The sequence below is a fragment of the Molossus molossus genome, unplaced genomic scaffold, assembly GCF_014108415.1.
Source record: "Molossus molossus isolate mMolMol1 unplaced genomic scaffold, mMolMol1.p scaffold_m16_p_2, whole genome shotgun sequence".
NCBI lineage: Eukaryota > Metazoa > Chordata > Mammalia > Chiroptera > Molossidae > Molossus > Molossus molossus.
This window is the reverse complement of record NW_023425355.1, coordinates 118,964,129-118,990,399: the sequence shown is the minus strand read 5'-3', so window position 1 is coordinate 118,990,399 and position 26,271 is coordinate 118,964,129. Positions and strand designations below refer to the sequence as shown.

The window sequence follows — 26,271 nt, the reverse complement described above, 5'->3', positions numbered from 1 at the left end:
AGGTTTGTCAGTCTGTACCCTAATTCTATGTCTCTGGGTCTATTTTGTTCATCCGCTTATTTTGTTCATTATATTCCACAAATAAGTGAGGAAATGTGGTATTTGTCTTTCTCTGCTTGGCTTATTTTGCTTAGCATAATACTCTCCAGATCCCTCCATGTCGTCTCAAAAGATAAGAGATCTTTCTTTCTTACAGCTGCATAGTACTCCATTGTGTATATGTACCACTGCTTTTTTATCCTTTTGTCTACTGATGGACACTTGGTTGTTTCCAGATCTTAGCTATTGTAAATAATGCTGCTACGAACATAGGGGTGCATATATTCCTTCTGATTGATGCTTCAGGCTTCTTAGGATATATTCCTAGAAGTGGGATCACTGGGTCAAATGGCATTTCCATTTTTGATTTTTTGAGGTAACACCATATTGTTTTTCATAGTGGCTGCACCAGTTTACATTCCCACCAGCAGTGTACTAGAGTCCCCTTTTCTCCACACCCACTCCAGCATTTGTTGTTTGATGACTTGTTGATGGCAGCCATTCTGGCAGGTGTGAGGTGATACCTCATTGTTGTTTTAATGTGAATTTCTCTGATGATTAGTGATGTTGAGCATTTTTTCATATGTCTCTTGACCATTTGTATGTCTTGTTTGGAGAGGTGTCTATTTAGGTCCTCTGCCCATTTTTTAATTGGGTTCTGTGTCTTCCTTTTGTTGAGTTGTATGAGCACTCTATATATATTGGAAATTAACCCCTTATCTGATATATCATTGGCAATTATGCTCTCCAATACAGTGGGTTCCCTTTCCATTTTGATGCTTGTTTCTTTTGCTATGCAGAAGCTTTTTAGTTTGATGTAGTCCCATGTATTCATTTTCTCCTTTGTTTCTCTTGCCTTAGGTGTTGTATCAGTGAAAATTCTACTGCATTTGATGTCTGATATTTTGCTGCCTACATTTTCTTCTAGGATTTTTATGGATTCACAAGTCGCATTTAAGTCTTTCATCCATTTTGAGTTTATTCTTGTGTATGGTGTAAGTTGGCGGTCTAGGTTCATTTTTTTTGCGTGTAGCTGTCTAATTTTCCCAACACCATTTATTAAAGAGGCTGTCTTCTCCATTGTATGCTCTTACCACCTTTGTCAACTATTAATTGAACATAATGTCTTGGTCAATTTCTGGGTTTTCTGTTTTGTTTCACTGATTGATATACCTATTCTTGTGCCAGTACCAGGCTGTTTTGATTACAGTGGCTATGTAGTATAACCTGATATCCAGTATTGCGATCCCTCCTACTTTGTTCTTCTTTTTCAAGATTGCTGTGGCTATTCGGGGTCTTTTTTGGTTCCATATGAACTTTTGAAGTATTTGTTCTAGTTCTGTGAAGTATGTTGTTGATATTTTGATGGGAATTTAATTGAATCTATAGATTGCTTTGGGTAGTATGGACATTTTAATGATGTTAATTCTTCTAATGCATAAATAAGGTATATTCTTCCACTTTTTAAAATCTTCCTCTATTTCTTTTTCTAATGTCCTATACTTTTCTGAAAAGAGGTCCTTTACTTCTATGGTTAAGTTTATTCCTAGCTATCTTAATTTTTTTGTTGTTGCAATGATAAATGGGATTGTTTTTTCAGTTTCTCTTTCTGTGAGTTCATTATTGGTGTATAAGAATGCCATTGATTTCTTGACATTAATTTTGTATCCTGCTGCTTTGCCAAATTCACTTATTAAATCTAGTAGATTTTTTTATGGAGTCTTTAGGGTTTTCTATGTACAATATTACGCCATCTGCAAATAATGACAGTTTCACACCCTCCTTTCCAATTTGGATCCCCTTTTTGTTTTTCTTCTTGTCTGATTGCTGTGGCTAAGACTTCCAGTACTATGTTAAATAACAGTAGTGAAAGTGGGCATCCATGTCTTATTCCTGTTCTTAAGGGAAATACTTTTTGTTTTTGCCCACTGAGTATGATGTTGGTTGTAGGTTTTTTAAAATATGGCCTCTTTATGTTGAAATATGATCCCTCCATTCCCATATTGCTGAGCTTTTTTTTTTATCAGAAATGGGTGCTGGATTTTGTTGAATGCTTTTTCAGTGTTTATTGATATGATCATACGGTTTTTAGCTTTTATTTTGTTTATGTGGTATATCATATTTATTGATATGCATATATTCTATCAGCCTTGCATCCCTGGGATGAATCCCACTTGGTCATGATGAATAATTTTTTTAATGTGTTGCTAGATCCGATTTGCTAATATTTTGTTAAGGATTTAGGAATCTATGTTCATCAGGGATATTGGCCTGTAGTTTTTTTTTTCTTTCTAGTGTCTTTTTCTGTTTTTGGAATTAGAATTATTCTGGCCTCATAAAATGAGTTTGGAAGTCTTCCTTCTTCTTTAAGTTTTTGGAATAGTTTGAGGAAAATGGGTGTTAGATCATTGAATATTTGGTAAAACTTCCCCATGAAGCATTCTGGGCCTGGGCTTTTGTTTGCTGCGAGTTTCTTGATTACATCTTCAATTTCCTTAGTTGCTTTTGGTCCATTCATGTTTTCTCTCTTTTCCTGGTTCAGTTTTTGGGACTGTATGATTTTAGAAATTGGTCCATTTTGCCTAGATTGTCCAATTTGTTGGTGTGTCATTGTTTATAGTATTTTTTAATAATCTTTGTATTTCTGTGGTGTCAGTTGTTACTTTGCCACTTCCATTTCTGATTTTATTTATTTGGGTTTTCTCTCTATTTTTCTTGGTGAATCTGGCTAAGGGTCCATCAATCTTGTTTATCTTTTCAAAGAACCAGCTCTTCGTTTTTATCTTTTGAATTGTTTCTTTTAGTCTCTATGTCATTTATTTCTGCTCTGACCTTTACTATTTCTTTCCTTCCACTTGCTCTGGGTTTGCCTTTTTGTTTACTTTCTAGTTCTTTAAGTTGTAGGATTAGTCAATTAGGAATTTTTTTTTGTTTCTTGAGGTAGACCTGTAGTGCTATGAACTTCTCTCTCAGGACGGCTTTCACTGAGTCCCATAGATTGTGTGTTGCTATGTGTTCATTTTCATTGTTTTCCAGCATGTTTTTAATTTCTCCTTTAATCTCATTGGTAACCCATTCATTATTTAATGGCATGCTATTTAGTCTTCATATGTTTGAATGTTTTTTAGTGTTTTTATTGTAATTGATTTCTAGTTTCATGCCATTGTGATCTGTGAAAATGCTTGATAGGATTTCAGTCTTTTTGAACTTGTAGAGACTTAATTTGAGTCCTAACATGTGGTCAATCTTTGAGAATGTCCCATGTGCACTTGAGAAGAATGTGAATTCTGCAGTTTTAGGGTATAATTCTCTTTAAAATCTATTAAAGCCATCTGATCCAGTGCTTTGCTTAGAGTCTCTATTTCCTTGTTAATTTTTTTGTTTAGAGCATCTATCCAGTGATGTCAGTGGGGTGTTGAAGTCTGCTGCTATGATTATATTGCTGTTGAGTTCTCCTTTGAAGTCCTCCAGAAATTTTTTTTTTTTTTTTATCCTCACCCGAGGACACTTTTCCATTTTTTGTACAGATAGAGTGGGAGGGAGAGAGAGGAAGAGATATATAGAGAGAAACATCGACGTGAAAGGGACACATCGAGTGGCCACCCCCGCACGACCAACCAGGGCCGGGGACAAACTGCAACCGAAGTACGTGCCCTTAGCGGGAACCGAACCCGGGTCTCTCCGGACCGCAGGCTGACGCTCTATCCGCTGAGCCAAACCGGCCAGGGCCTTCCAGAAATTTTTAAATGTATTTTGGTGCTCCTATATTAGGTGCATATATGTTTACTGAGATTATATCCTCCTGTTGGATAGATCCTTTCAATATTATGTAATGGCTTTCTTTATCTCTAGTTATGGCCTTCATTTTGAAGTCTATTTTTATCGGATATGAGTCTTGCTTTCCCAGCTCTTTTTTCTTTTCCATTTGCTTGGAAGATTTTTTTCCACACTTTCACTTTCAACCTATGTGAGTGTTTTGTTGTGAGGTGTGTCTCTTGTAAACAATATATATGTATGAGTCGTGTTTTCTTATCCATTCAGCTATTCTGTTTCTTTTGATCAGAGTGCTTAATCCGTTCACATTTAAGGTTTTTATTGGTATGTACTGATTTATTGCCATTTTTGTTTATTGTGGTTATATTTTTCTTCATAACTCTTTTACTAACTATAGTAATCCTTTAAACATTTCTTGTAGTGTTGGTTTGTTTGGTGCTAATATATTCCCTTAGCCTTTTTTTTTTTTGTCTTGTCTGGGAAGCTGTTTATTTTACCTTCTATTTTGACTGATACTCTTGGTGGATTAAGTAGTCTTGGGTTCTGATCTTTGCTTTTCATTACCTTGATTACTTCATGCCATTCCCTTCTGGCCTGTAGTGTTTCTGTTGAGAAGTCAGCGTATAGACTTATGGAGGTTCCTTTGTGGGTAACCTGTTGCTTATCACTTGCTGCCTTTAGGATTCTCTCTTTGTCTTTAATTTTTGGCATTTTAATTATTATGTGTCTTGGTGTGTGCCTGCGTGGGTTCCTCTTACTTGGGGCTCTCTGTGCTTCTTGGACTTGTATGCCTTTTTCCTTCACCAAGCTAGGGAAGTTTTCTGTCACTGTTTCTTCAAATGTATTCTCTACCCTCGCCCATTTTCTTCTTCTTCTGGCACTCCTATGGTGCAGATATTGTTATTGTTCATATTGTACCAAAGTTCTCTTAGGCTGTCTTCTAGTTTTCAAATTGTTTTTTGTTTTTGTTTTTTGGTTCTCTGATTGGGTGATTGTTTTCACCCTGTCTCCTAATTCACCAATCTGGTTTTTACCCTGACTCCTAATTCACCGATGTGATTTTTACCCTGTCTCTTAATTCACTTATCTGGTTTTTACCCTGTCTCCTAATTCACCCATCTGGTTTTTACCCTGTCTCCTAGTTCACCCATCTGGTTTTTACCCTGTGTCCTAATTCACCCATCTGGTTTTTACCCTGTCTCCTGATTCACCGATTTGGTCCTTGGCTCCCTCTACTCTGTTGGTTATTCCTTCCAATGTGTTCTTTATTTCTGCTATGTCATTCTTCATTTCCGCTTGGTGGTTTTTCATTTCCAAATCGTTGATTTGTATTGTTTCTATATCTTTACTCATGCTATTGAGCTTCCTCATAATCTTTTCTTTGAACCCTACCTCTGAAAACTTGCTTAATTCCATTTCATTTTTCCCTTTTCTGTAGAATTCTCTTATTCTTTCATTTAGGATTTGTTTGTTTCACCATTTTGGCTATCTCAGTAGGTTTTGGAGCATGCCAAAATTTCCTTGTGAGTATTGGTGTTCTGCTGATTGTGGCTATCTCTACTGGGTTTGGATGAATGTGGGAGGACCCATGTTAAACACCATTGTCAAGTCTTCCTTTCCTGGGTAGATTTGCAGGCCAAACAAAGGTTTAGTTATCCTCTAGCTATTACCTGAAGGCTATTAGTCTCAGTTACTTGATGAGCCTTGGGTTGTAGCCCTCAACTGAATGAAAAATCTATCAGGTGTACAAGGTTAAGAAGATTTCCAACAGGAGGGGCAATTGCTTTTTCCTGGGTTAAAGTTGCTTTGGTAAGAAAGTGGTTTGTATGTTGTGGATTGTTGGCCTCTACCTTCACAGCTCTCAGTTCCCAGAGCCACAGGGTGGTGTTAAATTTCTGTGAGAGGGGCAGTTTCTTCTCCTCTGGAGGGAAAACAGAGGGCTACTTGACAGAGATGGCTGCTGAAGCCATGGAGGAGGGGCTCAGTGTAGGAACTTAAGCCTCAGCCTTCACTGGTCAGTCCTCAGACCCAGGACCCCCAACACTGACAGGCTCCCCAACATTGAGAGCTCATCCAAGTATCAGCTCTTTTGGAGGGCCCCCCCCTTACTTACTGGTAGTGTCTAGCTGTTAATGAGCCTCAATTTGCATTTCTCTAGCTGGGTTGTGTTAAATTCCTGAGGGAGGGGCCCTTGCTTCTCCCCCAGGCTCTGGGAAGGGGCCCTTTGAGTAATATGGCTACTGTCCTATGAGGGAGTGGTTCAGCATAAAACTCCTGGTGTCCTCCTTCTCAGCTCTCTCCCTTGTGCCATGTACCCCTGACTTTCTTCACACAGTTCCAGTCCAGTCTGCCCTCACTCTGCCGGAGCCCAAGGTGAGTGGCTGTGGCTGATACAGTGCTGTGGCCCTTCAGCGAGGTGCCATTTCTTCCTGCGTCTCTCCTTGCCAGACAAAGGCTCAGCTCTGGTGATCCCAGCCAGGTGTTATACAGGCACCTTTCCCTGTTTCATCACTCTGTGCTGGGGGGCCAGTTTGAGGTTTTTTTGTTTTTTTTTTTTATCATCCTCACCCCAGGACATTTTTCCATTTTTTGTTCAGGTAGAGTGGGAGGGAGAGAGAGGAAGAGAGAGAGAGAGAAACATCGATGTGAAAGGGACACATCGAGTGGTTGCCACCCGCACAACCAACCAGGGCCGGGGACAAACTGCAACCGAGGTACATGCCCTTAGCGGGAACTGAACCCGGGTCTCTCCGGACTGCAGGCGGATGCTCTAACCGCTGAGCCAAACCGGCCAGGGCCAGTTTGAGGTTTTAACCTTCGACTTCTCAGAGGGAAATGCTCACAACCAGCCCTCTGGTGCCTCTGCAGTTCCTACCAGGCCTGATTTGGTGTCCTCTCTCCATCTCTGGTTATAAGGTTTCTCTCCAGCTGCATTTCGGTTGTTTTTTCCTGATGATTTGTCTTTATTTTAGTCATAATTCCAGTTTGGTCCTGGGAAACTGTCTGTGTAGCTTCCATTCACTCTGCTGCCATTTTTTTCCTTCTATGGTAATACTTTTTTGAATGCACTAATGAAGTGTAGGACATACACAAGCAGGTAGGTTTAGGAAGAATGCAAAATAGTGTGTTAAAAAGAGATCTGTAACAAGGTGATATAAAAACTCAGAGGGCAGTGTGTTTACTCCCAGCCAGGAAGAAAGGTCTTCATATGATAGTAGCACATGAGCCATACCTTCAAGCTTGCGTAGATGTGTCAAATTTGAAACTTAACTGGCCCTAGCCTGGTACTGCTGGTGCAGAACAGAAAAATTGAATACCGGGGCATATGTGTGAATACTAGGCCAGTTTGTGGATGTCAAACTGGCCTAGTTTTTTTTTTTTTTTTTTTTGCACTACTGTACTCAGAGAACTCATTCCCAGTTCCTTTAAACCAGGGGTTGGCTGACTATGGTCCACAGCCTGAATCTGGCCTGCTGCCTGTTCTTTTAGGTAAACTATTATTGTAATATACCTGCTCTTGATTGCCTACTATCTGTGACTGCTTTTTAATTAAATTCAAGTTTTCTGATTTTTTCTTTGTTTTGCTTTTAGTATATCATATGTAGGTAGTTGTAGAATATCTGAGGTCATTAAGATTTGTTCCTATGTTTTAGTCTTAAGAATTTTAGCTCATACATTAAATGTATTATCCATTAGAGTTGTATATGGTTTTATTTAGAGCTCCAGATTTATTCTTTTACATATAGATGGCCAGTTATCCTTGAATCTTGGCACACTTATCAAAAAAATCAGTTGACTGTGAATGAAGAGTTGATTTCTGAACTCACAATTATATTTTACTTATTTATGTTTATCCTTATGCCAGTACTATAATGTATGTACTGGTTAGTGTTGTAGTGATTTTCAAATTTGGGAAATGAGTCATCAAACAGCTCTTTCTAAGAAATATTTTTGACCAACTGTTTCCCTTGAAAATCTGTATGAATTTTAGAATAAGCTTACCAATTTCTGCACAATCAAATAAAAAACACCCCCCCCCAAACAAAAATAACAACAACAAAACAGCAGCTCAGATTTTTGATAGGAATTTTACTGAATCTATAACTTTATTTGGGAGTGTTGCCATTTTGACAATATTAAATCTTACAGTTCATGAAAATTGGATGTCTTTCAGTTTATTTATGTCTTTTAAAGTTTCTTTTAAAGGTTTTTTTTTTTATAGCTTTCAGTGTACAGACCTTGTAATTCTTTTAAATAATTATTCTTAAGTATTCTGTTATTTCTGATTCTATGAAAATGAAATGGTTTTCTTAACATTTAATTAATTAAAAATTATTTTAAAACTATTTGATTTAAAATTAATCAAAATTAATTCAAGATTTACTAGGCCGGTGTGGCTCAGTGGATTGAACATCATGGAGTGAGAGGTCCCAGTTCGATTCCTGGTCAGGGCACATGCCTGGGTTGCCCTGCAGCCGATCGATATTTGTCTCTCACATCAGTGTTTCTCTATCTCTCTCCCTTCCTCTCTCTCTAAGAAAAACAGTTAAAATATATTTAAAAATTAATTAAAGATTAATGTTCTAATGTATAGAAATGCAATTGACTTTTGTATATTGACTTTGTTTCCTATACCTTGAACTCCTTTATTAGTTGTGGTAATTTTTAGTGGATTCTTTGTGATACGAGATCATATTATTTATGAATAGAAATCATTTTACATCTTTCTTTCCAACCTGGATGAGTTTTATTTATTTTTCTTACCTAATTGCTCTGGTTAGAACCTCCTGTATAGTATTAAATAAAAGTGAAGAGAGAGGATGTTTTCTTGTTCCTAATGGAAGGAGAAAGCTTTTATTCTTTTACCCTTAAGTATGATGTTAACCATGGGTATTTTATAGATTGCCTTTATAAACTTGAAACTTTTTTCTATTTGAATTATTTGTTTTGGTGTTTTTTTATTGTGAAAATGTGTTGTGTTGTCTCAAATATTTTTTCTGTGTCTATTACAGTGATAATGTGTCCTTTATTAAGATGGTGTATTATATAGATTGACATTTAGATGTTAAACTTGGGAATCACAGTATAAATCACAGTTATACATAGTGAATATCCATTGTGTGCATTGTTGGATTCAGTTTGATAGTATTTGGTTGAGGAATTCTGTGTATAGAGTAAATCTTCGATTTTGCAGACCTCGATTTAATGGACAAAATTTCTAGTCTGTATGTCACGTGTGAAAATTAACAGCCTGTTAATTTTAAAATGCTTTTAACCAAGATTTGCTTATAATTAAGTTAATAGATAATTTTTTGTTCTTAATTCACTGCTATTTTTAACAAATTTCAGTGACTAGGCCATATGTTGGGAAAAACATTGTAGTGATTTCACTGACATAAATAAATGTTACATATCTACAATTATAGTCTACATATTTAAATACAAGCGTCTCTGCTTATAAACAATGTTCAGTGAATGATTAGCATGTGATGACATCACATAGGATTCGAGGTAATTGGTTCTGTTGTTGCATGGCGTACTTTTCTACAGCAGTTTTAACTTGTGCCAAGTGATGTTTAATGTGTGGTAAGCCACACCCTAGCCATGTGCCTTTGTTTACTCTTGGTGACTGGTAGATGCACACATTTACTAGACCTACTCAATACAAATTTAAAATTACAGTAATACATATAGAAAACTTTTCTGTGAAATTAAACTTTTTATACATACTTAATTTTAATCACACAAACTTGTCTACACAAGTAAAAACAGGTAAACTAATTTGTCAATTTTTAAATATAGCATTCAGAAAACCTACTTATTATGTAATGAACTTTTGGCTTTAACAAACACCCCCTTGCCCGGATTAGTCTGTTATATCGATGTTTCACCATATATTTATAGGGACATTTGTCAGTAATTTTCTTGAATGTTTTTGGTTTTGACATTAAAGTAAAACTGGTACTATAGAACAAGTTTGAAAGTGATCTTTCCTTTTTAGTTTTTGGAATAGTTTGTGAAGGATTGGTGCTAATTTTTCTTTAAGTGTTTGTTACCATTCATCATCAAAGCCATGATTCTGGACTTTTCTAAGTCAGAAGTTTTTGATTCCTAATTTAATCTCTTGTTATCCTAGAGCTATTCCAATTTTCTCTTTCTTCTGGAATGATTTTAAGAACTTTGCGTAAGCCCGGCTGGTGTGACTCAGTAGCTGAGCGTTGACCCATGCACCATGAGGTGGCCGGTTCGATTCCTAGTCAGGGCACACGCCCAGGTTGTGGACCAGGTCCCCAGTGGGGGGCATGCAGGAAGCGGCCAATCAATGGTCTCTCTCATGGGTGTTTCTATCTCTCCCTCTCTCTTCTTCTATCTCTAAAATGAATAATAATAAAAAAAGAACTTTGCATCTACGAATTTGTTTATATCATCTACATTATCTAATTTGTTGGCATATAGTTGTTCATCATATTCCCTCATCCCTCATCCCTTTTTTATTGATGTAATGTTGATAGTGATGTTTTTGTCTTTTAGTCCTGATTTTAATCAATTGAATCTTTTTTTTTTTTTTCTTGGTGGTTCTAGCTAAAGATTTTTTAAATTGTTGATCATATCAAAGGTCATAGTTTCAGATTTGTTGATTTCTTTCTGATTCTCTAGTTCATGTATTACTGTTTTTGTCTTTATTATTCCTTTTTTCCCCCTTCATTTTGGGTTTACTTTGCTCTTCTTTTTCTTATATTCTAAGGTAGAAGTTTAGGTTATTGTTTGAAAGCTATTTTCTTTTTTTTTTTATCCTCATCCGAGGACATTTTTTTTGCTCAGATAGAGTGGAAGGGAGAGAGAGAGAGAGAGAGAAACATCGATGTGAAAGGGACACATTGAGTGGTTGCCACCCGCACAACCCAACCAGGGCCGGGGACAAACTGCAACCGAGGTACGTGCCCTTAGCGGGAACCGAACCCGGGTCTCTCCTGACCGCAGGTGGACGCTCTAACCGCTGAGCCAAACCGGCCAGGGTGCTATTTTCTTTTTTAATATTGGTGCTTACAGCTATAAATTTACTTCTAATCACTGCTTTTGTTGCATTGATAGGTTTTAGTATGTTGTGTTTTAGTTTTCTTTCACCTCAAAGTGTTCTGTAATTTCCTCTGAGATGTTTTTGACATATTGGTTATTTAGGAATTTACTGTTTAATTTCTACATATTTCTGGATTTCCCACATTTCTTTCTCTTTATTAGTACTTTTGAACAATTTCTATACTTTTTCTTTTTTATCTTTACCCGAGGATATTTTTCCATTGATTTTTTAGATAGGGTGGGAGGGAAGGAGAGAGGGAGAGAGAGAGACATCGATGTGAGAGAGAGACATTGATTGGTTGCCTCCTGCATGACCCCAACCAGGGCCAGTTATTGAACTGCAGTTGAGAACTGAGGTGTGTGTCCTTGCCTGGAATCAAACTTGCAACACTTTGGTCCACGGGCTGATGCTCTTACCACTGAGCCAAACTTGTGTGAACAATTTCTATATTTTATTGATATTCTCTATTTTATGAGATGTTATTATCATATTTACTTTGTTTTATTGAGGCATAATTGATATATAAAACATTTTATTAGTTTCAGGTGTACAACATAATGAGTCAATATTTGTATATATTATGAAATGATAATTACAATAAGTCTAGCTAACATCTGTTACCCTACATAGTTACAAAAATTTTTTTTTGTCATGAGAACTTTTAAATTTTACTTTTTTTAGCAACTTTATAGTATACAGTACAGTATTATTAAGTATAGTCACCATGCTGTACATTACATCCCCATTACTTTTTTTTTTTTATCCTCACCCGAGGACATTCTTTTCCATTTTTTGTTCAGATAGAGTGGGAGGGAGAGAGAGGAAGAGAGAGAGAGAGAAACATCGACGTGAAAGGGACACATCGAGTGGCTGCCACCCACACAACCAACCAGGGCCGGGGACAAACCGCAACCGAGGTACGCGCCCTTAGCGGGAACCGAACCCGGGTCTCTCTGGACCGCAGGCCAACGCTCCAACCACTGAGCCATACCGGCCAGGGCTACTTTTTTTTTATAACTTGAAATTTGTACCTTTTGAACCCCTTAACCAATTTTGCCCACCCCCCTTCACTCTACAGCCATTGTCTCTGGAAACCACCAATAACCTGTTCTCTGTATCTATGACCTAATATTTTTTTCTTTATTGATTTTAGAGAGAGAGGAAGGGAGAGGGAGAAAGAGATAGAAACATTGATGAGAAGAAACATCGATTGGCCTCTTGCACGACCCCCACTGGGGACTGGGCCCACAACCTGGGCATGTGCCCTGACTGGGAATCGAACTGGTGACCTCTTGATGCATGAGCCAACGCTCAACCACTGAGCCACACCAGCCTGGCATATGACCTAATTTTTAAAAAGATTCTACCTATAAATGAGATCATAGGCTTTTTATCTTTCTCTGATTTATTGCACATAGAACAATGTTCTCAAACTCTATACATGTTGTCACAAATGGCAAGATTTCCTCCTTCTTATGGCTGATAATATTCCATGTTTTTTTTTTATCCATGTTGGTGGACACTTGGGTTGCTTTCGTATATTGGCAGTTACAAATGATGCTTCAGTGAACGTGGGGGTGTATATATTTTCTTGAATTAGTGTTTTTATTTTCTTTAGATAAATACTCGGAATTGCTGGATCATGTGGTAGTTATATGTTTAATTTTTTGAGAAAATTTCACACTATTTTACATAATGGCTGCACCAATTTACATTCCCAGCCACAGTGCACAAGGGCTCTCTTTTCTCTACATCCTTGCCAACACTTGTTATTTCTTTTATTTTTTATAATAGCCGTTCTAATAGGTGTAAGGTGTGATCTCATTGTGGTTTTTTTTTTTTTTTTTTTGATATGTGCCCCTAGTGGGGGCCTAACCCAGGACTCTCTGGTCCGCAGGCCAATGCTCCAACTGCTGAGCCAAACCGGCCAGGGCCTCATTGTGGTTTTTATTTGCATTTTCCTTATGATTAGTGTTGCTGAGTACCTTTTCATGTACCTGTTGAATTTTTTTATGTCTTCTTTGGAAAAATGTCTATTCAGATCTTCTGCCTATTTTATAAATAGCATTTTATTTATTTATTTTTTGCTGTTGAGTTGTATCTGTTCTTAATTTATTTTGGATATTAGTCTCTTATCAGATATATGATTTGCCATTATTTTCTCCAATTCAATAAGTTGCCCTTTTATTTTGTTAATGGTGCCCTTTGCTGTGTAGAAGCTTTTCAGTTTGCGATAGTCCTACTTTTTTATTTTTACTTTTGTTGTTTTTTAAAATTTTTAGACATTTATTCCTTTAGTCCTTTGAACATATTTATAATAGTTGATTTATCATCTTTGTCACTAAGTCCAACATTTGGGTTTCCTTAGGAACAGTTTCTATTTATTGCATTTTTCCTGTGTATTGGCCATACTTTCCTATTTCTCTGGGTGTCCTGTAGTTTTTTGTTGAAAACTAAGCATTTTAAATGATATAATTTGGCAACTCTGCAAATCAGACAACCCCCAGGATTTATTTTCCTTTTTGTTTATTTTTGTTACTTTAGTGACTTTTTTTGGCTAATTATGTAAATGTTGTTTTCTTTGTTGTGTGCAACCAATTAGATATCAGCTCAGGTAATTTAGACCTTAGCTAATGACTGGGGAGATATTCTCTTAAATTCTTTTTCTTGCCAGGCTGGTGTGGCTCAGTTGGTTCAGCATTGTCCCATGCACCAAGTGGTCACGGGTTCAATTCCCTTTAAGGGCACATGCATGGTTTTCAGGCTCGAACCCCAGTAGGGGGCATGCAGGAGGCAGCCAATCAATGTTTCTCTTTCATGGATGTTTCTATCTCTCTCCTTATTCCTTCCTCTCTCTCTAAAATATCAGTAAAAACTTATTTAAAAAATTAATTGTGTCAATAAGTCTCATAGCCTTTGCCAGGAGCCTTTGTGTAAGTATGTTGGGTGGGGAATGTTTTCACTGTTTTTTCAGGTAGTTTACCCCTCCTGCTGGCCTTCAGTTCCTCACTGAACAGGGTCTCAAAGTCAACTAGAGCTTTTTAAAAATTTCCTGGGCAGATACACTGTCTTGCACATTTGTGTGACAATCTCGATTCCCAGGACTATGTCAGAGCTTTTCAAACACCCTGAGAATAAGTCACTTTGTACTTTTTTCCCCCTTTACTTTGTCTTTTCCTTTCCTTTTCTCCTTCCTTTTCTCCCTTCCTTCCTTCCTTCCTTCCTTCCTTAAAAGCCACTGTCTGTGTCTTTGTTTAGCCTCTTATAGCCTTAAATGGTAATGCTACCCCAGGTTGCTGTGATGTTCAACAATTACCACTGAATATTTTGGAGAGGTGGTGGTGGGGCAAAACTTTGGGGAGAGAGCTGTTCACATGGAGTGAGCTCTGATTCCAGTCAGTTAAAGATGTGCCTTCATAATAGACTTTTCAGCCTGCTTCCAGATTGGACAAATAGGGCCAGTTCTCTGCGTATGGGTTTTTGAAGAGCTACAAACCGATTCTTCTCGCTCAGTGGCTGCTAGGCTAATAGTTTTCACAGCTACCATAGTTGCAAGGCTGTTGTTTTTCAAAGAGAGCACAAAACTGGGATTAGGAGGATGGGATTATAGTAAGTAATAATGCCACAAACCTTTTTTTTATCCTCACCTGAGGACATTTTTTCCATTTTTTGTTCAGATAGAGTGGGAGGGAGAGAGAGAGAGAGAAACATCGACATGAAAGGGACACATCGAGTGGCTGCCACCTGCACAACCCAACCAGGGCTGGGGACAAACTGCATCCGAGGTACATGACCTTAGTGGGAACCCATCCCGAGTCTCTCTGAACCGCAGGCCAATGCTCCATCCGCTGAGCCAAACCGGCCAGGGCTTTTTTTTTTTTTTTTTTTTTTTTCACAAACCTTTTATTCTTTCAGATATTCAGCTAATTTTTTTCTTAAATAAATAATCTTTGGATTTTTGCAAACTTTTAGATAATTTTCAAATAACTGAGAACTTTATTTTGACATTTATTCCAGTGGTCTTTTTCTGTTTGTAGAGGAGTAGAATTCTGGAGGTCCTTACTCTGCCATTCTGGAAGTGCTTAAGTACCATCGTTTTAAATTTTTCTTAAATAATTTTCCAATAATATGTAACATAAAAGTTTGTCAATACTGTATATGATGTTTCTAAATCACTTTAATATCACCATGATGAAATAGCTCTCCTTAAAATTTTATAAACATTTTTCTTGGATTTGTCTTTTATTTTTTCTAACAGTACAGTATTTTATTTTTAATCCATTTGGGCTGCTATAAGAAAATATCCTAGACTGCATAGTTTATAAACAGCAGACATTTATTTCTCACAGTTCTGGAGGCTGAAAGTCCCAGATCAGCCAACATGGTCAGGTGAGGGTCCTCTTCCTGGTTGCCGCCCATGTATTCTCACATGGTGGAAGGGGCTAGGGAACTCTGTGGGGCCTCTTTTATAAGAGCACTAATTCCATTCAGGAGGGCACTGTTCTCATGACCTAATCACATCCCAAAGGCCTCATCTTATTCTTTCACACTGGGCATAAAGTTTAAATGTAATTTTTGGGGTTCACAGACATTTAGCCTATAGCAACTGGTTACTTTTCCTCTTTTTTTTTTTTTTAGAAAATGACATGTTCATTCATTCCACATCAAATTGGAGTCTTTAAAGTGAAACAGTTCATAGAGTTTATTGGCCCAGTGCCAGATAAAAATTTTCAATCTTTATTGTTGAAACCTTTTCATCAAATATATTTAGTTTTCAAGAGTGTCTGCAAACTTTCCACCAAGGAAGTTGTGTTGAAAGTCAATCCTGGTAAGCTATTGTGGACCCTTACCTTTTTTTTTAATTTTTTTTTTTTAGATTAATATACGATTATCTTACTGTGATAATTGCTCAGCTATGTTTATCAAATGTGGTCTAATCTAGTGGTTCTTATGTTTTGAATGCCTCAAAATCACTCAAAGGCCTGTGAAAATAGATATCGTTAGCCTACATCCCAACATTGATTATTAAGTAGGTCATTTTGCAGCCCAAAGATTGGCATTTCTAATATATTCCCGGTAGGCGCTGATGTTGCCATTTTGAGGATCATACTTTGAATACACTGCGTTAGTGATCTATGAAATTTACTAAATCTTTAACGGTTTTTCTATTTTATTCTTCTTTTTGTTTGAGTATATAATATAAACTGGTTTTGACCATTAAAGGGATATTCTTATTGCTGTTGTTTCATCTAATCCTCAGTTATCTTTTATATTCACTCCGCCACCATTTTGGAATCCCTCAGTTATCTTTTATAGATTGAACCATATGAAGTTGCTGATATTCAACTCTCTTTAACCTATACAAATTTATTTCATGTAGGGTAACCCAATCCTTCAAATTACCATGTTTATTTTTTATGCATTCACTATTTTGCTACCAAATATACTTCATATATATTGCTTTGTGTAGGACCATTTATTAAATGAATAATTTGTATTTTCTGAATATGTTTGTTTATTTCGGGATTTAGCATTAATTTAGAACCAGTCGTCTAGTGTATTAAGTAACTCATGGATGTTATTTGGAAAACTGAAATTAAAAAAAATTAAACTTAATATCCTATTCTATAAAAGGCATATCCCCTTTCATCATTAATCCTTTGGGACAGTTTGTGGTCAAAGATTTTGCAAAACACCAGGAATATGCACCTGTTGCAATGCTTCAATCAGCCAAGACAACCATTCACAATCATCGCTCAAGTAAAGAGTCAGTGAAGGATGCGCTGATAGCTTTTCCCAATGACCGAGCTGCAAGTATCAGGCCTGGAGACCAGGATAAACATTTCAGGTAACGTGCTATATTAAAAACCTGAAGTTTTGAAAGAGTCAGTGACTAACATGATATGCAGAGGTCTTAGCATACACTGCTATAATAAACTAATAATGGTAATAATAATAATGATGATGATACTAATAAAAATTTATTATCTCTTTTGGTTGATGAATGCTACTGTATTTGCTTTATCTAACCTTTCATCACTTCTACTCTGTACTTGCCAAGAAGTGAAAGGTTTACCAGATTATTCTTAAAATATGCTGTTGACAGTCATAGACTCAAAACAGAAATAATCACCGTTGGAACTGTATCAAGACCTCATAGTAGTTATGTTCATCAAGTTTGTCTGAGAGCTTCAATTTATCCAAGATTTAAAAAAATATATAAAATTATGAAAAAACAGTCCTCGTCCTCCTCGTCATCATTGTCATCATCATCTTTGTTCCATCCACTCAAAGTCAGGTTTCCAATAACCCTTCACCAAATTGAACTGAAACTTCCCTAATTCGGATCATAAGTGATGTGAAAGCTCTATTTAAATGTATCCAAACCTCAAATAAATTACTTCCTTAGTGAGAAGAAACCCAGGCATTCTGACATCTTTATCTGGGCCATTAGATTAGGAATGATTTTTACACATTTGAGACTGAAATGGGTTTCTTTTCTGCCTGCCTGTGTGCTACTAGTAGACGATCTAAACTTCATAGTGCCTCTCCTTTGGCTTTCTCTACTTGTCTCTACCTTCAGTGAGGCATTAAACTCATTTAATTTTACAGCAATACCATTTGATTTTAAGGCAATAATTGTTTTATTATTCATAATTGGGAAATTCTGGGCTTTTATATAGCCTCTTATTATTTTATTTTACAATTTCATCCACATCAGCCTTTCTCTCTAGCTTTTATTTGACAAGTACCATAAAACACAGAAGCATAAAAATCACTCAGATTTTATTTTAAATAAATATATAGAATAAAAAAGGAAAACCTATCCCTCCCTATGATTCCTTGTACTCCATTCCACCCTGCAGAGGTAGCTGCAGGAAACAATATTTTAGTGTGTCCTTTTTTTCAAAATTTATTTTTAACCCTCACCTGAGGACACTTTTTTATTTATCTTCAGATACAGTGGGAGGGAGGGAGAGAGAGTAAGAGAGAGAGAAACATTGATTTGAGAGAGACACATTGACTGATTGCCTCCTGCATGACCCCAACCAGAGCTGGGGACAAACCGCAACTGAGGTACATATGTACCCTTGACCGGAATCGAACCCATGACTCTTTGGTCTGCATGCAAGTGCTCTAAATGCTCAGCCAAACTGGCCAGGGCTAGTGTGTCTTTTTTAATTGTATCCTATGATTAAATATATCTATATAGAGATAAAATGTGTTAATTTAATGTTAACATTTTATTTCTGTCTAAATCAATATTAATCAGATGATCTAAAAATGCCGCAATTTTTTTTTTGAAGAAGACTAAGTATTTACTATTTATTCCATGGCCATATATTTTTTTTTCAATTCACTGTTTGCCATAATAGAAATGCAAAATTTAGTGCAGTTATTTTCTGGCTACCAATTAGTAACTTTAATGAAATTTTGCAGTATATTCAATTGTTGCTAATTATTATTCCTTTTTTTTATTTTTAAGGTATGTTTACCTTTTCAAATTTTCAGAAGAAAATAAGATAGGAATTTTTGTCTACTTTTTGTTTACTGCAGTATGTCCTGTGCTTAGAATAGTGTCAGGCATATAGTAGACACTCAGTAAAGAATTTTTGATAGCCCTGGCTGGTTTGGCTCAGTGGTTGGAGCATTGGCCTGCGGACCAGAGAGTTCCGGGTTTGGTTCCCTCTAGGGGCATGTACCAAAAAAAAAAAAAGAAAAAAAAAAAGAGTTTTAAATAAATAAATGAGTTAAAATGTTTTATTTACATAGTAATTTGTCCCCTGTAATTTGCACATTAAAACAACAACAACAACAACAAAAAAAAACCTGCTCAAAGCTGCAGAGTTATTTGTTGAAGTTCAGATTTTAAGGAGCTGGTAAGCACTTAGATGTGTTAATAGCCACCTCTTTGTCACTTCAGGCACTTACTATAGTAGTGTATTCCCTGTGAATAAGGGGGACTATTGTACACCTTTCCAAGTCTCTCCTTTTCTTCTTGTTACAGACATAGGAACTTCACATATAGGAATTATTTCTAGTTTCTAAAGGTGGCTAAGGTTCAGAGTCGAAAGGGAAATTGAAATATCAACTGTCTTTGAATAATGAAGCATTTTTTCTCTCTTATTGCCTCACTCTCTTAAAGACTTTTTAACTCAGTTAAAACTGTCTCACTGTAAGCATTGAGGAATTGATGAAAACAGGGAGAAACATTAGATTAAATTTCATTTGGCTGTATGACTATAGTAGTCCCCACATATCCACAGGGTATATGTTCCAAGATGCTCCAGTGGATGCCTAAAACCATGGATAGTACCAAACTCTTTATATACTATGTTTTTTCCTATACATATATACATACATACTTATGATAAAATTTAATTTATAAAAATACAGTAGGAGAGCCCTGGCCGGTTTGGCTCAGCGGTTGGAGCGTCGGCCTGCGGTCCGGAGAGACCCGGGTTCGGTTCCCGCTAAGGGCACGTACCTCGGTTGCAGTTTGTCCCCGGCCCTGGTCGGTTGTGCGGGTGGCAGCCACTCGATGTGTTCCTTTCACGTCGATGTTTCTCTCTCTCTCTCTCTTCCTCTCTCTCCCTCCCACTCTACCTGAACAAAAAATGGAAAAATGTCCTCGGGTGAGGATAAAAAATAAATAAAAATACAGTAGGAGATTAACAACAATAACTACTAAAATATAACAGTATACTTTAATGAAAGTTATAAAAGTGATGGGAATGTGCTCACTTGTGCTCTCTCTCTCTCTCATAACCAATCTGATAACTAAGAAGATTACAGTGTTACAGGTTGGAAGCATATGCAGCATGGATACACTGAACAAAGGGGTGATTCACTTCCAGGACGCGATGGAGTGGGAAGGCACAAGATTTCATCTAGCTACCCAGAACAGCTTGAAATTTAAAACTTATGAATTGTTTATTTCTGGAATTTTCCATTTAATATTTTTGGACCATGATTAACTGAAACTGTAGAAAGTGAAACTGGATAAGGGCAGACTGCTGTAATGGGTTTATACTTAATGAGTTAATTATTGAGGGTGAGAATCTTAGATTAATAAAATTTGCTGAGGATTGAGGTAGATCAAGGCCAGAAGATGTGAATAATTGTACTTTTTGTGTGTAAAGTATATGGTGCATAAAAAAGAAGAGAATGAACCTAGTTAGTGAATATGAAATAGAACATAATCAGATTCAGATCTATTCCCATCTATAATCTAGAACTGTCCAAATTGCTTACTTGACTAATTCCCCAAGAGTAGGTTCAGAGTAGGGGCCATTACATTTCAATGACATTAGGGATTTACTGATTTTATTAAGAAGGAAACTAGATATTATTCTAGGTCTCTCTGTAATAATGTCTTGATATATAATAGGATATTAGGGAAAGAACTAGAATCTGTTCTGTTCACCGTTCTATGCATGTTCCCTGGCATAGGTGGCACTCAATAAATACTGATCAAATAAATGCATATATGCAAATATTTACATGACTTGCTCATATTGTAGGACGATTTTCACAAAAATTCCAAGACATAACTATGTGGATCCTGAGTTTGCATATACGGATTCTGAAATATTAGAAAAGAAATCACATGAAGGCTATTATGCAAGATACATTGACTATTTAAGATATGTGCGCCTGCAGAAACAAACAGAGAGGTAAAGTTCACTTCCTCAAGCAGTTTGAAACACAGATTGTGGTGCCTATAGAACCAGAATTATTTTCTTTACTCTTTAGTATCTTTTTAGTGGTTTAAATGACTTTTTCATATATAAAACAGTAAAACCTTAGACTACTTTAACTGCAATGACTTATTTTCTTACCGGTCATTTGGGAATGTCTGAGGTGGATCTCCCCAGCAGCAGATCCTAAGACAGGGATGCTAGCACATGAGATTTTCGGAGCGTGTTCTTGGGGGAGAAACCTGTACAGTGTGAGAGAGGCAGGGGAAGAGAGAGGAGGGATCTGAAAAATGATGTGTTTCGAATAAAGTTTACACTCAGCTTGATGCCTAGAGTCTCTTGAGCACAAATTATAATACATAGTTGTTCCTGTGTTGAACCAAAGGGGCTTGTCTTTTGTGCTCCATATCAGTCATTGACTGGGCGCTGTTTTTGGGTGTGGTGGGGTGAGCCAGAACTTCTTTGGGGAGGTGTTTGAGAGTGGGGTCTCCTCAGCAGAAGATAATTTTATGCAGATTAGTGCATCAGTCTGCTTAAGTGGATCTGAGTGAGGCAGCAGCAACACATGCAATATGGGGAATATTGGGGTTTATAGATGTATTTACCAAAACGCTTAGCCTCAATTTATTATTATGATTTCAACAGGAAAGATGTATTTCCATATGACGAGCTAGATATAGGATTAGAGCCTGCGTTAGGCCTAAAGTCACCCTCACTCTCGGTATCGGACATCGAAGAGGACCTATCTTTAGCAGAATGTGAGCTCAAACCTTACCAACTGCTTTGTACCAGGAATATGGAATCCAAGGAAGCAATGGCTCTAGAAAGAAAGGCATGTGCAATATTTTACATTTGATTATGCCATGAGTTTTCTTTTTTTTTTTTAATCCTCACCCAAGGATATTTTTTCCATTTATCTTCAAATAGGGTGGGAGGGAAGGAGAGAGAGAAAGAGAAAGAGAGAGAAACATCGATGTGAGATAGACACATCGACTGGTTGCCTCCCATAGGACCCCAGCCAGGGCTAGGGATCGAACTGCAACCAAAGTACGTGCCTTTGACTGGAATCGAACCCGCTACTCTTTGGTCTGTGGGCCGATGTTCCAACCACTGAACCAAACCGGCCAGGGTGCCATGAGTATTCTTTAATTACCTTCTGTTAATATTTAACAGTTAATTTGGGAATAATTTTATTTTTCATAGGTTTTCAAAAGACTTAAATCATACCCATTCACACCTTCTGAAAAACGTGATTGCAGCTTAATTTTGACACCAAAGCAAATTCATCAAGTAATTGTTGGTAAGAATTTGTAAATACCTACTAATAATGTCTTTGTTTTTTAGCAGCTGTATTCAAGTATAATTTATATTACATAAAACTTACCAGTTTAAAGTATGCAAGTCAATGAATTTTTGTAAATTTACAGGGTTAAGCAGTCATCATCACAACTCAATTTAAAATGCTGCCATAACCCTCATAGCCATAGACTGCTATTCCCTATTCCCAATCCTAGCCCGGGACAACCATTAGTCACCTTTTATCTCTATAGATTTGTCTGTTCTGAACATTTTGTATAAAAGGAATCATACAATATGTGTTCTCTCATATTGTCTCTTTTACTTAGCTAATGTTTTTGAGGTTCATCCATATGGTAGAGGTATACCTTTTTAAAAAATATCTAAATAGTATCTCATTTTATTGGAATACCACATTTTGTTTATCCATTTACCATTTGATGGACATTGAGCTGTTTCCAGTTTGAGGCTATTGTGAATAATGCTGCTATAAACATTCACCTCTAATTCTGTTAATGAACATATATTTTTATTTCTGTTGGTTACATTTCTAGAAGTGGAATTACTGGGTTGTATGGTAAATTTATGTCTGACTTGAAAGAAACTGCCAAAAATTTTTCCAAAATAACTGCACCAAGTTACAGTCCCAACAACAGTCTATTTTGACAGCACCTCTAGTCATGAGTTAAGAAACACATGAAAACTCCTCCTTAACCTTGCAGAGATGTTACAGTGTGTCCTTCTCTAGGTCATTTTCACCAAAACTAAAAAAAGGCTGATTATGGTTAAAGAAATAATGGCTATACTGGTCTGAAGAGGGAGTTCTCATTTCCTTCTGTGCAGGCTTAGGGTGGCCTTGAGATGTGGGCAGAGGATGATTAATTGGTATGGATGTGATGATTCTAACTCTAGGGAGAACCCAGCTCACAAAACACCAAATATCAACTCTGATATTATTCAGATTAAAGAGACATCAAAAGATGTACAAGGTCAGAGGCAAAGCAGTGAAAGGTGATTAAATATCATTTACTATGCCATGCATGTAGACAGGTAATGAGCATTACAATCCCATTTCAATTTAATTATAATCCCAGTAACTTACCTTTTACTATTGGGTGGCAAATGCTCTACATCTTCCAAATTGGTGACTGACTTGTCAGATGAGCAGATCTATACAAATGCAAAAGGAGCAAAGTTAGGTTACAGTGTCCAGTGCCGCTTCTATAACTCTTTCATCAAGTTTTCTCCCTTCTTCACCTGCTGTCCTGGACATTTTAATAATGGTCCTCTGGAACAGGGCCACTGTCTGAGTTTTACAAGGTCAGCACCTCTGATGGTGGGAGTTTTGAATCAGTTGGATGAAGCATGGATGGAAGAGGCAGTTTATGAAATTGGCGGGGAGATGAAGGGCAGTGGAATTTTTTCTTCTACCCTTCTTCTGAGTTCTTTGGCTGGTCTAATAATGAAATTGATATAAGAGATTAACAGGAGAAAAACAAATTTAATTTCATATATATGGGAGCACCATGAAATATGAGACCCAAGGAAAACTCAGACAGTTGCGGCTTATATGCTATCCTGAGCTAAGGAATGGAATAGGAGCCTGGAGCTTCAGAAGAGAGGAGGGTAATTCACAGGACAAGAAGAGCAGATCTTTGCCCTGCTACACAGATAGGTCATTCAGATAAAAGTTATCTCTGGTTATAATAGCTCTTTCTCTGAGCCAGGCACTCTGTCTAAGTTATTTTACGTATTTAAGAGAGGTAAAAGTTTTTCTTGGTTCTGCTGGACCTTGTCTTCAGCTCAAAATAATCCACTATGCTAAAGTGACATATTTTGGGGTCACTTATTCTGTTTCTTTTCAAGGGTCACTCTCACTTTTATACCTTAAAGCCCAGTGAGGTGAAACACCTTGATCAAATTGCTCAAATATTAAGTGGGGAGGAGATTTGAAATGATGTTTCTTTTTGATTTCCCTTTTCATTCTTTTTCACAATCAATATTTTTCTCTCCAATATATCTCTCAGTTTTTTTTTTTTTTACCAACTTCCTTTTTCTCTACCTTGTAGTATTGTTAAATAATAATATAGAATTTTGCATCTGTTTTTATAAAATATATTAGTCTGCATTGTTGCTTTGTCTGATTTCATTTTTGTGTCTTTATTTTGGTGTTAGAATAATGTTGGCCTCCTAAACTGAGTTGGGAAAGTTAGGAAGTATTCACTTTTCTATATTCTAAAAGAGATTGAACAGAATTCTTTATATGTTAGATAGAATTCTTCTGAGACACCATCTGAGTAAGGACATTTCATTTTCTGATGATGTTTAATTACAAATTAATTTTTTAAATAGTTGTAGGACTATTTGGATAATCTATGCCATTTTAGGGGAATTTGGGTCGTTTTTTGTTTGTTTGTTTTTTGTGTGGAATTGATCCCCTTCATTTAAGATGTCATGTTTATACGTATAGAGTTATTTGTAACATTCCCAAATTATCCTTTTAATGTCTAAGTCAGCAGCATCTGTAGTGATAGAGCCTGTTGTATTTTTTAATATTGGAAGTTTATGTCTTCCTTATTTTCCTTTTTCAGTCTTGGTAGAGGTTTATCAATTTTATTGTTCATTTCAAAGAACTGACATTTAGTTGCATTGATTTTTCTCTATAGGTTTTCTGATTTTAATTTCAATGACTTCTTCTCTTGTATTTATCATTTCTGCCTGTTTGCTTTGGATTTTTATTCAGATTGCTTTTCTTTTTCTCATTTCTTGAGAAAGAGTCTTAAATTATTGGTTTAGACCTTTTTTCCCTTATATAATTATTTAGTGCTATAAATTTCTTACTAAGCTGTACTTTAGCTTCAACCCACATATTCTTACATATTCTCAATTTCTTTCAGTTCAATATATTATCTAATTTTCCTTGAAATATTGCCTTTGGTTTATTAATTATTTACACGTGTGTTGCTTATGTTCTAAAATTTTTCTGTTTTCTTTCTGTTACCATTTTTTTTTTAAATTCTATTTGGTCAGTGTACACACATGTATGGATTCAATTGTTTTAAAGTTTTGAAGATTTGTTAAGTTTGACCCTGGATGTGGTCTCTCTTGTTGAAGGTTCATGTGGCTTATAAAGAAGCTGTGTCCTGCTATTGTATGAAATATCTTTAAATGACAATTAGATTCTATTAGTTAATGGTATTGTTAAGAAACTATGTAAAGCTAGGGGAGGAGCATTAGAAAGGTTTATAGAATCATCCAGTATTCACAGGGGCCAGGAATAGTGACTGAAAGTTCCCACCTGGCAGACAGGAAAAAGCAAACAAACTTTATAATTCAAGTGCAGAAAGGGTAGTCTTTGCAATAAGTAGTGCTGGAACATGTGAGCCACACACCAAAAATAAATAAATAAATAAATAAATAAATAAATAAATAAATAAATAAATAAAATATAGTTTGTATCTATAGCTTACGTCATATAACAAAACCAAATCAAAATATATCAAAAGCCATCCTTGTGGAAAGAAGCATAGGAAAGAATATCTGTGACCGGGGGAAAGCAAAAATATCTTAGATATAACACAAACACACGATCCATAAAAGAAAAAAATGAATAAATTGGAATGGACCAACTTTAAATACTTCTGCTCTTCCAAAGACACTAATAAGAATATAAAAACAAGCCATGGATTGAGAGAAAATATTTGCAAATTATATATCTGCTGAAGGAATTGCAACCAGAATGTATACAAACTCTCAAGACTCAATTTTGAGAAAAAAAAAACAAAACAATTAAAAATGGGCAAAGGATTTGAACAGATAGTTTATTAACTAAGATCTGCAGCTGACAAATAGGTACATGGAAAGATGCACAGCATTGTTGGTTGATAAGGAAACACAAAATAAAGCCTCAGTGAGCTAAATCTATTAGAATGGCTAAAGTTAAAAGGAAAAAAAAACTCACCATTTCCGTTATTGCCAGAGATGTAAGGGAACTGGGACTTTTATATATGGCTAGGTAGGAATGTGAAATTATATTCCACTTTAAAAACAGTTTGCCAGTTCGTTATACACTTAAACATATGTGTATCTCATAGTCTATCCATTCCATTCTCAGATATTTATCCAAAAGAAAAGTATATCTTCAAACAAATATTTGTGCACAAATGTTTTAGCAGCTTTGATTGTAATAGCCAATACCTGTAAACAATCCAAGTGGCAATCAACAGGAGAATAGAAAATCATTCATCTATAATGGACTATTACTTAGTAATATGAAAGGATGGACTATTGACCTATGAAACAATATGAATGAATCTCCAAGGAATTTGCTGAGTGAAAGAAATCAGAGGAAAGCTGTATAATCCTGTATTATTTCACTCATGT

At 36.3% G+C, this 26,271-nt stretch overlaps 1 protein-coding gene across 1 annotated transcript in view; it reads left to right on the top strand.

Annotated features, from left to right (window-relative positions):
• CFAP47 (cilia and flagella associated protein 47) overlaps positions 1–26,271 on the top strand; it is a 442,571-nt gene that overhangs the window by 30,979 nt on the left and 385,321 nt on the right. Inside the window, exons 9-13 of the mRNA XM_036270144.1 lie at positions 15,530–15,719; positions 16,526–16,739; positions 20,416–20,568; positions 21,238–21,424; positions 21,796–21,892. Coding sequence (XP_036126037.1) covers positions 15,530–15,719; positions 16,526–16,739; positions 20,416–20,568; positions 21,238–21,424; positions 21,796–21,892 — 841 coding nt within the window. The remainder of the gene's footprint in view (positions 1–15,529; positions 15,720–16,525; positions 16,740–20,415; positions 20,569–21,237; positions 21,425–21,795; positions 21,893–26,271) is intronic.